The sequence below is a fragment of the Ictalurus furcatus genome, chromosome 10 (genome assembly GCF_023375685.1).
Source record: "Ictalurus furcatus strain D&B chromosome 10, Billie_1.0, whole genome shotgun sequence".
In the NCBI taxonomy this organism is placed as follows: Eukaryota; Metazoa; Chordata; class Actinopteri; order Siluriformes; family Ictaluridae; genus Ictalurus; species Ictalurus furcatus.
Genome location: NC_071264.1, coordinates 23,374,716 through 23,389,878, shown reverse-complemented (window position 1 = coordinate 23,389,878; position 15,163 = coordinate 23,374,716). Strand labels below are relative to the sequence as shown.

Below are 15,163 nucleotides of genomic sequence, written 5' to 3'. Positions count from 1 at the left end.
CTATGTGGAAGTGTTTCATGTCGATAAACCTGATGTATGAATAAATTCTCCTCCTCCTGTACATCTGCCACAATCTCAAACAAAAATGATGATGTGATGGCATTTTGTGTGAAACACAACTACATTTACATTAAAAGCATTTGGCAGACGCCCTTATCCAGAGCGCCTTGCGTTTATCTCATTTATACGTGTGAGCATTTGAGGGTTAAGGGCCTTGCTCAAGGGCCCAACAGTGGCAGCTTGGTGGTGATGGGGGTTGAACTCATGACCTTCAGATCAGTAGCCCAACATCTTAACCACTGAGATACCACTGCTCCTATTAAATAATATCCTATTAATAATAATAATAATAATAATATGCTTATAATGAGTATTGTAATTAATTGATCCTTGCGTGTTTGGATATGCAAAGCTGCACAAAATATGCTACAAATTATGTATTGTTTATTAATTCATTGTTGAATAACCCAGACATTTCACATACTATCAGTGCATTTAGCTTTATTAAGAATGTCATTCACCGAGCTCCAACAGCATAACGGCGGATCCCTGAAGCACAGTGAGGTCATCCAACTGAGTACAGTCATCATTAATTGACGTCGGTGTGAAGTGACGCTTTAGAGAGCGAGGAAACCTCTCTCCTCGCATCTCATTCTTGTGTCCTTCCCTCGTATCCTGAGGGGGTGGAGCTAAGACACAAGGAAAGGAAGCGAGGATGCATAAATGAGAAATGAAAAGCACCCCTGGAACATACAGACTCGAGAGCACTATATACCAAACACTTCACATAATACTGTTGAATGTGGTCATATACACTATTTGGGCAAGAGTTTGTGGACACCTGACCATCACACCCATATGTGATTCTTCCACAAAGTTGGAAGCACACAACTGTACAGAATGTCTTTGCACGCTGTAGCGTTACAATTTTCCCCTTCACTGGAAGTAAGAGGCCAAAACCTGTTCCAGTATGACAATGCTCCTGTGCACAAAGCGAGCTCCATGAAGACATGGTTTGCCAAGGATGGAGTGGAAGATCTCTGCACAGTGGAGTGTCCTACACAGAGCCCTGACCTCAACCCCACTGAACACATTTGGGTTGAACTGGAACACCGACTGCACCCCAGACCTCCTCACCCAACATCAGTGCCTGACCTCACTAATACTCTTGTGGCTGAATGAACACAAATCCCCACAGGCATGCTCCAAAATCTAGTGGAAAACCTTCCCAGAAGAGTGGAAGTTATTATAACCGGAAAAGAGGGATCAATTCCATGTTAATGTCCATGGTTTGGAATGGGCACATATGGGTGTGATTATCAGGTATCCACATACCTCTGGGTATATGGTGTATGTGTAGTTATGTGTATTTATTTTATGTATTTAATAGCCCATATTCATCTACTGTTCTGCCAAAATCTCCCCTCTGACATCAAATGTAGTACATCTAAACTCACTGTCCTACTTATTAAAAAGGTTCGATGTTTCGTGCAAGCCGATATGCTTTTCTGCTCATCACAGTTGTAAAGATAATATAATCTATGATTATATTTTCCTGGCAGCTTGAACCAAGCTGGTCATTTTCCTCTGATCTCTGTTATCAAAGTGTTCCCACCAACAAAACTGTTGCTCACACAATTTTTTTTTCTTTTTTTCTCACCCCCCCCCCCACCATTCTGTGTAAACTCTAGTAACTGTTGTATGTGGAAATCCCAGGAGACCAGCCTGTCTGGCACCAACAATAAAGTCACACAGATCACACTTTTCCACATTTCGATGTTTGATTGAACATTAACTGAAGCTCTTGATGTGCATCTGCATGTTTTTATGCACTGTATCATTAAAGTGGAAAGGGAGTGTGTGTATTGTCTGTCTGTCTGTCTGTCTGTCTCTGTGGGTAAGTAGTTTAACTGTCTGAATTTCTTATTTAACTTCAAGCGTAATATTCCAGGGAAATACTTGAAATATTTGTCTGATAACCTATTTGCTACTATATCGTTATATTTTAACAAGTACACTTACCAACTGGGCCTGTGTGAAAATGTGTTTGTCCCCGTCATTACTAATTCCCCAAATCTATGAAACTGCATTCATAATGGGGTTCAGCTGGACTAGACACAACCAGACCTTATTACTGCAAACCCTGTTCAGTCAAATCTACACTTAAATAGAACTTTTTCAACAGCATGAAGTTGGTTAAAAGGTCTTACCCAATAACACACTGTGCCAAAATTGAAAGAGATTCCAGAAATGATGAAGAAGGTGATTGAAATACATCAGTCTGGGAAGGGTTACAAAGCTATTTCAAATGCTCTGGGTCTCCAAAGAACCACAGTGAGAGCCATTATCTCCAAATGGAAAAAACTTGGCACAGTAGTGAACCTTCTCAGAAGTGGCTGACCTTCCATAATTCCTCCAAGAGCACAGCAACTATTCATCCAGCAAGTCACAAAAGTGCCAAGGACAACATCAAAGGACCTACAGGCCTCTCTTACATCAATAAAGGTCACTGTTCATGACTCCACTATCAGTAAGACACTGGGCATAAACAGCATCCATGGAAACGTGTCGAGGTGAAATCCACTGCTAACCCAGAAGAACATTAAGGCTCATCTGAATTTTGACAAAGCACATCTTGATGATCCTCAAACCTTTTGGAAAAATGTTCTGTGGACTGATGAGTTGAAAGTCAAAGTATTTGGAAGACGGGTCCCGGTACATCTGGTGTAAACTATACACAGAATTCCACAAAAAGAACATCATATCTACAGTCAAGCATGGTGGTGGAAGTGTGATGGTGTGGGGATGCTTTGCTGCTTCAGGGTCTGGGCAACTTGCAATAATCGAGGGAAACATGAATTCTGCTCTCTACTAGAAAATCCTTACGGAGAATGTCCGGTCTTCAGTCCGTAAGTTGAAATTCAAGAGCAACTGGATTACGATCAAACCCATAGGAGTAAGTACACCTCTGAATGGTAAAAAAAAAAAAAAAAGCAAGATTAAAGTTTTGGAGTGGCCTAGTCAAAATCCTGAGTTGAACCAATTGAGATGCTGTGGCAGGACTGTAAAAAGGCAGTTCATACTTGAAAACCCAACAATTTGGCTGAACTAAAGCAGTTCTGCAAAGAAGAGTGCGCCAAAATTCCACCACAGCACTGTGAAAGACTGATCTCCAGTTACCGGAAGCGTTTGGTCGCAGTTATTGCTGCTGAAGGTGGCACAACCAGATTTTAAGTTTAAAGGAGCAATTAGTTTTTCACATGGGTGATAGGTGTGGGAGCACTTTATTTTTTATTCAATAGAAAAAAAAAACCTATTGTGTGTTTACTCAGGTTGCCGTTGTTTTATATTGTATTTTGTTTGAAGATCTAAAACTATTTAGTATGAGTTGCACAAAAAACAGAAGAAATCAGAATGGGGCAACAACATGTAAGTGCTGATATGGTGAAACTTTCTGTAAGGAGATGTTTATTTAGCAGCTATGGAAGGAGTCCCCAGTGCCAGCGCTTTTAAAGTCAGAGGTAAAGACAAGTTTCCCGCCAGAGGAAAGTTGTTTAAGTTGACTGTTTATAGCTACTATAATGTAAGTGATAACAGGATCTATTTTGTTTCACTGACACTCAACAACAATAAATTAACTAGAAACGGATAAAAAAAATATTTGAAAGAATTTCTGTGGTATCAAGAGGAATAAAACACTTATAGGAAAATACTAACTTATACAAACTTGTGGGCACTAACAGGGACTCCACATCACACCACCCTGTCGTTGATTATTTTCCTACCTCAGCACACCTTCAAGTGTTTTATTCCTTGCATGACAATTTTTCATAATTAAACTACTTGTAACTGTTTTATCCTTGATCAGTCATTTAAAAAAAAAAAAAAAAAAAAAAAAAAAAAATTAGTTAGACTCAGTTCTACTATAGTAAATTTGTTAAGTAAATGCTTAGTAATTCAGTAGTAGGTTTTAAAGATTTAAGTTATTTGAATGAATTTGTCCAGATTTTACAGATCAAAGGCAGACATTAATACACTTATATGTTCATTGGTGCCAAATGTCTGTGCATAATTATACTACTGTTACTCTTAGAGTACAAGAGAAGCATCAAACTGTGACAATCATACAACAATGAACCTGTGAATCATTTACTACATGCTTTAAGACATCCTTAATCCTTGTATTCTTTGAATATTTACGGTATAAATGACTTTAATTTAAAATCCATGTCGATAAATCAGTCTATACAAAACAACACAAATGACAAAGCTGGTGAGCTGAATTTATTTTTTTTTCCCGTAGCAAATATCACATACACACTCGCGCACACACGTTTATAAAAAAAAAAAAAAAAAAAAACACCAGCAATGTGCCACTATAAACAAAACCATTATTAACATCGGTCATATTCATGGGGCACATTTTCCTTTCTATTTTTTTTTTCTTCTGCAAAACAACACACATGAAAAATGTTTATAAAGTACCTGTTTTTCTTTAAACTTGGAACCATCAGGCTTGAAGAAGCAGCTTGGACCACAGACCTTCCTCATGTTCCACCTTCTCTATACACAACCTCTTGAGCTCCATATCTAGAATATATTTCCTATCCTTTGTTAAATATCTTTAAACTATATATTTCTCTCTTTTTTTAATAACCCCATACTTTATTGTTGTTATTATTATTATTTATTTTTTTTGTACAAATATCAGAATGTTGATTGGTTAAAAAAATGTCTATATGGAATAAAGTGAATAAAATCTTTATTTAGAGAACTAGGAGTTCATCTCTCATCCACATCATTGCCCCGCTCTTAGTGAAAAGCATGTACCGGTAGAGTACAGTGTGAGGACCAGAATCAGTCATGCAGAAGGTGAGTGATGGGGAGCAGCAGTGTGATGAGCAGCAGAGCAGAGAAGCCCTGAGGAAACCGAGCCCAATGGCAATCTGACCCAGGACCCAGAATGGTATTACAAATTTGAAGTGACTTTACAGTCCGCTCTGAAAGTACTGGAACGGCAAGGCCAAAACTTTGGGGTTCCCCCCCTATACACTGAATAAATTTGCGTTTGAGATGAAAAGATGAATATGAGACGACAGATGAGAATGTCAGCTTTCATTTCCTCATATTTACATCTAGATGTATTAAACAACTTAGAACATGGCACCTTTAGTTTGAACCCACCCAAAAATACTGGAATACGTGACTGACAGGTGTTTCTTGTTGCCCAGAAATAGCTCTGAATGTCTAGTCTAGGTTTGAGCCCAAGGTTTTGTCTGTGAAGACTGTATTTGTCGTTAAAAAGGACAAACCAACATGAAGACCAGAGAGCTGTCTATGGGAGAAAGCAAGCCATTTTGAAGCTGAAAAAAGAAAGGAAGATCAATCAGAGGCATTGCACAAACATTGGGCATAGCCAATACAACAATTTGGATTGTCCTGAAAAAGGATGAAACCACTGGTGTATTATCAACCAGACAAGTACTAACAACCAAGAGTTGACCTTGCAGTTACAGTAGTGGACAGTAGTAGTACTTTCAGAGGGGACAGTATGTTTAAGGATGGACAGCTACTGAAAGAGTAGGATCATCAGGACGATGTTAGAGCTTGTCCAGCATCAAAATTTTGTACCATCTGTCCTTCAATCCTAGCTTTCAGTTGCAGCATCAGTCCTAAATGGCTTTACCATTCTGTGTGAAGTAGGCATGTGCTGATAATCTGTGATGTATCACAATATTTAACAGAACATTCTCAGTACCCATACATGTCATCTGAGGGACGGTTTAAAGGAGATAACGTCGGTCCTGAATGAAAAGATCTGATTTTTCAAAGCTGGATAAATATGTTGTGACCTGGGAAATCCCTTCAAATGCGCAAATTCTGACGTTCTCTCCTATAAACTGTATAGATTGTAACTATGTTTAGCTTTTGTATACGTCTTAACCTGAAGCTCTAGCATTCTTAAATATTAAAAGAGAAAAGGGAAAAAACTGCATTGTAAGATTTCAAAGAATTGCACTGAAAGCAGCTACTGCTTATTTATTTAATCTGTATTTAATGTAATGAGATACAAATTATGTCCAATCTCAACGAATTATAGGTTTACGATGGGAAATGTGATGCGTGATCACTTTGTTCACTCTAACATAGCTGCGGAAATAACGGCTGATTCATTCGGTCAGATTTGTTCCGGTGGTATGATTATTAGCTTCATTTGAATATTTTAAAACTTTGCTTCTTGCCAGAGTACGTAAAGGCCCTTCTCCAGTTTGATAACGAGAAGGCACAGGGGCATCCTGGACATTTTAAGAGCTAGCATAAATGGAACTGATTAAGCTTATGAGCGTTACACTACGGCACACAGCTATCCAACAACTTGATCAAATCGGGACCTCTGCTGTGTAAAGTAATGGCACATCGTTAGGTACACTGACTTTTCACAATCATGTTTGTTAAACTGGCTCCTTACCCAACACGATCTCTGCAGAAAGTCGAGGCAAAATTAGGAAGTCAATAAAAACATTTTCCCCTGATTTTCTCCCCAATTTAGTTTGGATCAAGTCCCACGCACCAGCAAGCTCTCCCGTCATACGTCAGCTCCCAGCTGGGGAGGATGACGGCTATCAAGTGCTTCCTCAGAGATGCATGAAGACAGGTGGCCGCATCATTAACCGCGATGAAAGGTCAGAACTTCTCATGATATCCAAACTGAATATCAGCACATGCCTAATTTTAAGGCAGTTGAGTAAAGAGAGGGCAATGATGAGGACTAATAGCTACTGTTTTCTGCAGCAACCCGTTTCACTTTTAACCAAGCCATATCGGTTCTGATTGTTGGCTGCATAATGTATAAAGGCAAGAGCAAATTTAGTGTCATGTCCTTTAAACTCTCGGTCCAATCTTCTTACAGTTTCACCCATTTCTAAAGTGGTTCAGCTTTCCGACGCCCGGCACAAAACATCTAAATTCACCAGAAGCCATTCAAACAATACTGACTCAGAAGCCACCAACATACACTCGACAACGTTCTCGGCAATCAATTTTCAATTCATGTTTAAATTCCAACACAATACTCAATAATGAACTTACAATTACAATAAAGCTTGAGAGAAAACATAGAACTTGGTGAACAATTGTGGGGGAAAAGCAAACAAACAAAAACAAAAAAAACCATCATGATGAATAAAGGACCATTTCACTCTGACGTCTCAGTACCGTTTCCCCCCGTCTCAGCAAGACAAAAGAGGCATAAATTAAATGTCAACAACGTTCCAGCACATTTGAAGCTAACTTATAAGGCCTTTTTCTCTAAAATAAATAAGGAACAAATTGGAAACCGTATAGGGATGCAAGAAAGCAGCCAGTTTGTCCGAACCTCCACGACGCCAGCGCGCCTCCGCCGCCAGGCCGTGGTTGGTAGTGTTTGAGGTTTACTCACATACACAGAGCACTTACAGAGTCCTTTTTTTTTGGCTGGGGGGAAAAGAAATCTGATGAATTTTCTTTATATACAGGTTCATATATTTATATATAAAAAAAAGGGTGAGGTAGATAAATGCTTGAAGGAGAAACAAACAAGTCCCAAAGCCATGAAAAAAAAATTGAAAAATAACTCAAACACAAGGGGGATTTTTACAGTGATTTTAAACACATCACAAAAAAAAAAAAAAAAAATCAAAATAAATAATGATACAAATAGAGGAGGAAGAGGAAAAACTGAAGAAAGGTGGAAAAAAAAAAACTGGCACGAGTCAAAGTTTTTGATTGTGAAATGGATGAAAGGGACCACTATATTATGTGAGCACAATTTCTGCATAGATTTGCCTAATCATCTCTTTAATGCTTCTTTTGATGATGTTTATGCGAGCAGGCAGTTCAATGGGTTTCCATAAGCATGGCGGCAGTGTCAGTCACTAATTAAATAACAGCCAAAAATTCAACTTACAAGCACCAAACTTACATGGCAAGGAGCACGTTTAGTGCCAGAAACACCTTCTTTATTTATTTATGCACTGGAGCACTAAAAGACTAAAGTAAGAGAAGCTTATAACGACCTGTTTACCATCATACAGCCTACATGCTAAATCATACACCTCTCTCAAACTGCACAGAGTTAATAAAGCAGGACACCGAGCACCATGTCTCGACTGGTCATTCGCAGTTAAGGTAAAAACTTAGGGATGCATCAAAACCGATACAGTTACCAGTTACTGGTTTGATACCATGCTCGTTTATTCATACTCGTAGCTCCGACATCAACATCTGAAACCGTGTGACTACATCACTACACGACGTCAGCTCAGTGCATGTTGCCAGGTTAATAAACAGATGAAGTGACATGACAACTTTCCAGACATGTCTGACAATCAATGATGGCGAAAGAAAGCAAAGCAGGCTGCAAACTGTGCTCTGCAAAAATATCAACAGCATCTGGTCACTAAAAACAAGTGCAAGGTGTGTAAGAGCAGTTCAGTTCTGCGAGCACTGAGACTTATAAAAACGTACGCGTTCCTCTTTGTATAATTGACGGCACTCGTTTTGAACGATCGCTGCTCTTTGTGCTCTCGCGTTCTTTACTAAAAGATCATGTTTAAACATCATGACATCTTAAACATACAACTCATGAGGTCATTACCAGGAGCACAGTGCAGCTAGCGACATAAACAAAGCTAAATAAAATGTTCCATGATGCCCCTGATTGCTTTATACTCGGTATTTTACTCATTTCAGTATTAGTATCAGTGAGTAGCAAAAACACACGTACTTGGTCTGGAGGTAAAAATGGTATTGATGCATCCCTAATAAAAAAAATAATTGTTTAAAAAAAAAAAATTTTTTTTTTTATTTTTTAAAAAGGGGCAAATTTAATTTTTGGCCAAACGATTCCTTTAATCCTATTCCTGCAGTATGTAACAGGATTGTATTGTGATGGAAACAAACAAAAAAAAAAATATCTTTAACATGTTTAAGGTGCTTGAAATGATGGTTTGGATTTAACCTGAGAATCTGATTTGATAAGACACAGTGTTTAACTGCTAATAGAGTCTGCCACCATGAATTCCACAATGAAGTGAATTTGTACTGTTGTTTTGTTTTTTTTTGTATTTTTTTTTTTAAATCTATGCCAAAAGAGAACAACAAAAAAACCCATTCTGAAACGAATGCACTCTGTAATGTGGATGGAGAAAAAGAAAAAGGGGCAGAAAATATAAATAGTATATATTTCTTATGCAAAAGTACAAGATGGTAGTGGACACTAAAGGATTTAACCCGAAGGATCTGTTTTACATATAGATATATATATTACAACCACAAAAGAAAACGAGAAAAAAATAGCAGCTTCTTTCAGTACAGACATACAGAAGTTCATTTAAACCGTAAAAAAGGTAGAAAAGTGACAGATGATGAAGAATGACGTGTTTGCTCTGTGGTCCAACGTTTGACCGACTGAGATGGTTTCACGACGCTCTAGATCCCTTCAATTACACTGTGCTTGCCTTAATCTCTTCCAGGTACCCTTTTTTTTGTTGTTTTTTTTTTTGCTATGTGGTTAATTGCATGTTAGGCCTTTTTAGGATCATGTTTTCACTTCTGCGACCCAACAGCCCCTCCTCCTGTTTCTTTCTGAACGTGGCTGGAAGTTTTGCAGTAGAATCGAATGTATGAGACAGAAACCTGGTCAAGAAAATAAACAGGAGGCAATCTGGTGAAAAACCTCTGCATTGATCATAAATCAATTAAGCACAAGAAGAGCTGAAAAAAATAGGTATATATTTAGAGATAGATAAGATATATACACACCAGTGTAAAAAAAAAAATGTGGAGTGTCATATTTGCTTTTGTGCACATTCAAGCGCAGCAAGAAATACGGCAAGAAAAAAAGAAAAAGAAAAAAAAAAAAGTATATTATTTTTTTTTGTAAAAAGATGATGGCAGGTTTGAAACTTTCTGCTCTACTATTGAGTAGATACACAGAGTGGGCGGAGTCTCACGGTTTGTTAGATGAGATTCCATGTTAATGGTGCCCACCCGGCTTCGAGCCGCACTGTAACCGCTCCGGCACGCACTTTTTTTTTCTTCCTTTTTTTTTTTTTTTTAAAGAGCTATCATGTCTTTGGACACCTAAAACACAAAGTGCCTCTCTGTTGGAATAAAGATTAAGAATATGCGCAGTTAAATTCTGATTTACAATAATGCCACCTCACAATGACTGATTTCAGACAAGACCCTAAATGTGAAATTCCCTATTTGGAAATGTATAAAAGTAACAAAAACACTATAAAAGGAGGGAGTGTGCGCTCCTTGGAAGTTACTGTGTGTGTTCCATATTGTTTCAGGGTTTTGTTTTTTCTCTTCCCGGTCAGTGTTTGCCGTGCTCCTATAGTGATGGCGGTGAAGTTTGCCACCTGTCTGTCAGTCAACGCAGGTCGCAACACAAAGAGAAAAACAAACTGCGTCACTGAGGTATGATGAGAGGTTGACCGCCTCGACGCCTTTCTGTCGAGGTTTCCTTCGTGGCACTCGGTTCCAGAGAGGACGTGGTGATTAGACAGAGTGGAGCGGGAGTTCTCCGGAGTGCCAGCGAGGCTTAACGTGACCTAAGAAAAGAGGATAAAAAGTAGGCAGGCTGGCATCAGCATGCTGACGACTGGGGCAAGGGCAACGTGCGCTCGTTCTTCCTGCCCCCGTTCATGTGCGCGTAAGGCTGTGCCTCATTGAAAGGGCTTCGCAGCAGAAGTACCGGCCCATTGGAGCAGCGTTTGTCTGTGCCCGAGGAAGGCGAGGAGGGAGTGGGTGAGGGAACTGGGGCCTTGGCACAGGGCTCCAAGGGAACGTTCTCCATGGTGCCCAGGTTCTCTAGGTCCAGCTCCTCCGTGTCTGGCGGCTTGTTCTCTTCGCTGTAGAAGAAGCTCACTTCCTTGAAATTGGGTTCCAGATCATCCTTGATGCTGCTGATGATCTCCAGGAAGGTGGGACGCATCTTCGGGTTGTACTGCCAGCACATGCGCATCAGCTCAAACCTACACACACACACACACACACACACACACACACACACACACACACACACACACACACACAGAATGAAAATGATACTTGACCAAAATGATATTTTCAACGTCTGAGATAAAAACAAGTTAAAAGAACTCTCAGTACTGAATAACAGATGAATTTTGGCCTGTAACTAAACCTGACAATTATAAAAGTGAAAATAATCCGCATTCATAACAACAACTTAAATACCTTTTTTTGTTGCAAAGGACCCATGGGTAAAATTCAATGAAATTATATCGTACAGTAAGAGGGGCGGTGGAGCAGCGTGCCTGTGTTGAGTTTCACATATTCACAAGGGCTTACTCCAGGGTCTCTGGTTTCCTGCCACCACCTAAAATCATGCCAGTTGGTGGACTGGCATGATTTATTGCCCCAAGGGTTGAGTGAGTGAGTGTGTGGATGTGCGAGTCCATAATGCCCTGCAATAGACTGGCTTCCCATACAGGGTGTATTCCTGCCTAACACACGGTGTTCCCAGCATATACTCCGGATCCACCACCACCAGGACCAGGGTTAAAGAGTTACTGAAGATGTAAGAATGAATTTGGTGGAGATCTTCCACATTTACACAATAAAATATAGTTATAATACCGTCTGGATAACTTCCATATTTCTGCCACAATTCCACCTTCAAACTGGGAGGTGTGGCGTTGGGGATAATGCCTAATGATTCCATAAACGATACCCAATTATATAGTAAACTGTTCTTTCTGGTTATAGTGTCCTAAACCACACTGACCAATCTGATGTGCTTTCTGGCAGATATTTTACAGAACTTCTTCTTTAGGCTGAGACAAGCTTTCAACCGATCAGCCTCGGATAATCGACAACATTTCCAATAAGTTGTAAAGTGCAGATTTTATATTTCGTCAAAGTTACTTCTTTAAGGTGAGAAAAACACAAACACCAAGAGTAGTCGGGGAGAAAAAAAAAAAGCAGCCAGAAGTCTTTCACATCTTCCAAACAGTTGCTGGCAAATGACAACATTTTAACTTAGACATAATTGGATGTGTTCCCCCTCTCTTAACAACAGGTGGCAGTGTGGAGAGCAGACCAAATGAAACATGCACACAGACAGCAGCTACATGCCAAACACAGCTGCAATGATCTCATGATGCATACCGAGGCCTGCTGTACTGCAAACACGGCATTTGTGATGAAATCACATGGCCAAGCTATAAAGAAGTCCAAGAACGCCAGAGGAACTATAAGGCGATGGCTCTGTTCCTATTATGAAAGAGGAAAAGAAAAAAATCCCGAAGGAAAGCGATGGCTAGCGTACGCTGAGGGGCATTCCAGTTCACTACCTTTAATTATACACAAACAAGCTAAGAATATCAGAAGAGTTTACAGACTGCTGCAATAAATACCACCCTTATCCCTGTGCTAGATTCATTTCACTAACTCACACAGACACACACACAGTAACAAACACCAGAACCATAGAACACATGCGCACACACACAAACACACTTTTCTCTACTGCGAGAGACATCCGCTGACAACACAAACAGTGGTCACAAATACACTAATACGACACACACTCGATCTCTGGCAAACAAAAACAAACTCACAGTCCGAGTGTGGTACACACACTGCAAAACACTGTACAAAACAGTTCACTGTGGCCCACCGCTGAGACAGTGGACCCAATGCCCTGAGCTTGTTTTTTCCCTGCATGGCCACTTTATGAGTTTCCACTGAGGAGGGTGGTGGAGGTGGCTGAAGCACCTCCAGCTCAAAATGGCTGCACGCACAGCTCAGAGGAACCGGTCGAGTTGGTTTGTGTGTGGCCATCTGTCAGAAAGCCAACAGCGCAAAATGTACTGTAGACTCCTGACGGTATGTGGAGATCAAGTGACCCCATGGATTAAGACAAAAAAACAACAACAACAAAAAAAAAACAACTAATGATGGGTGTCACTGTTTTCAAAAATGTGGATTCACCCTTGATGGTTTGGATCGGTGCATCGATTTTAAAGGCAATGACTGAAACGAATCAATGCAACAATCATAAATGGATTTTTTTTTTTTTTAAATAACAAAGGGTGTTTAAAAATAATTCTTATTAAATAATTAGACTAGTAAAGTGATTTAGCCATAAGCTTTTGTACTTTCTACTTTTTTTTTTTCCTCATTTAAAATCAAAGAAATTAATCTTTTGACATAAGAAGGTTCACTCATTATATTTCATGGACATTGCATGGAATGTAGGAAAAATGTCAAATGTGGGCAGAGAGAAACTGATTTTATGTATATATATTTATATGATGCTAATAGTGTGACTTTTTCAGTGTATTAAAGTCTGCATTCACAGCAACACTGTTTTGAACGCTATTAAGGTTTATAGCCCTAATTTTTTTTTTTTTACCCGCATGTCGTAAATTTCCACCCACTACCCTCACACTTCAAGGAACGTGCTAACTGCAATCAAGGGCTGGGCGATATGACAAAAATATCATAATCACGATACTTGAGGAAATTTCTACGATGCACGATGTTTATCATGATACTTAATTTAGCTAACAAACTGTCTGCAAAACAGCAGTAAAGTAAATTAAAAACATTAAACAGCGTTTGACGATAATCTTTGTCTTTATAGACATTAAAGAAAATTAAGTTAAAAAAAAGTCAAATCAATGTTATCCATTCAGTACCATTTAAAATGCATACTAAAAATGTTTTTAAAAAAAAAAAAAAAAAAAAAAAAAAAAACCCCACACATCACCATACCAATGATCTCTCAGAAGGTAACATCACGTAATCATTTATCACGATGTTGATATTAAATCGATACATCACCCAGCCCTACTGCAATCTTCCACATATCTAAGCATCCAGATGCCTATGGTTGGCTACTGTCGCTCACACTTTTGGCTCTAGCTGTAGCTCAGCTTCCAAAAATAACAAAACAAACAAAACCTGGAACTATCTCAGTGATAATAAAAGCAACTAATATGAGTGACTGGCGACAGCAGTTACCTTTTTAACGCTTAAGCGACAATGATGAGAAATGGATATAAAGTTCATTTGCAGTGGTTACATTTTGTTTTGCAGTGCTTCATATTACATTCACTTTTAACCAACGCCACTCGGAATAAATAAGACACATTGGTTTTGAATGCGACCCAGGATTCTGTTTGTCATCGCCTTTTTTTTTTTTTTTTTTGGTAAGCAAGCCCCTTTAAACATGTCATCAGTTCACTAATCAGACCAGAAAGAGTAAAGAGACTTTAAAAAAAAAATTAAAAAATTAAAAAAAATTCTATGAAAGTCCTGCCTTCCTGACTTAACTTCTAGCCTTGTAGTCAGGCTGTTACCCTATGAGCTGCCTTTAGCTAAAAAATTGACAGAGATGCATGTGATTGGATACAACTGAAACAGAGGATCTGCTACAGTAAACCAAGCTGGCTCATGTAGCAGCTGAACTACGGCCAGTTTTTATACATTTAGCCGCTCTACTACAGTATTCTTTCCAAGTATTTGTTTGGTACAATGAAATACTTTGCTGGGTCCGCATCCAAACCATGGTCCAACAGTTGATGACCCCTGCATTATGATTGGCTGTTTGATTAAATCAATTTATTTAAAAAATATATATGAAAAGATCTCAGTGACAAAAAGTTATTAAATTCTACCCAAACACACCACACTATGAGACAATTTATGGGCAGTTACTTACGAAAATGGGACAAAACATAAGCAGCAATAGAGATCAACTGCTCAGTAAGATGCAGAGTAAATATGCAAATGTATAATAAACAGTAAAAGTAAAATGTAAAAGTGTCAAATAAAAAAAAAGTGTTTCAGTAGTTTATAATATTGAGTATTTAGTTTGGTGAGACAAACAGCTGATGCGGAAATAACACATCGATCATATGTATCTTATGCAAATGTACACTATGAGTGAGTTTAAGAAAATAAAAAAAGAAAAAGGGCAGGCTGCCCATGAAGGACTGTAAGCTACACCCCATTTTCGTCATACTGGCATACAGCTACTGCTCTTGCTTTACTAACACACGTAGGTGTGCACACACACACACACACACACGGCTAGCTTCATGACGTCAGTCTGCACTATTTAAAACTCAGCGTGTCTTGTGATATG

The 15,163-nt window shown here is 39.0% G+C and overlaps 1 protein-coding gene across 1 annotated transcript in view; it reads right to left on the bottom strand.

Annotated features, from left to right (window-relative positions):
* Nucleotides 1–4,607: 4,607 nt before the first annotated feature.
* igf1rb (insulin-like growth factor 1b receptor) overlaps nucleotides 4,608–15,163 on the bottom strand; it is a 91,882-nt gene continuing 81,326 nt past the window's right edge. Inside the window, exon 21 of the mRNA XM_053635217.1 lies at nucleotides 4,608–11,021. Within this exon, the coding sequence (XP_053491192.1) occupies nucleotides 10,634–11,021 (388 nt within the window). The 3' untranslated portion in view covers nucleotides 4,608–10,633. The remainder of the gene's footprint in view (nucleotides 11,022–15,163) is intronic.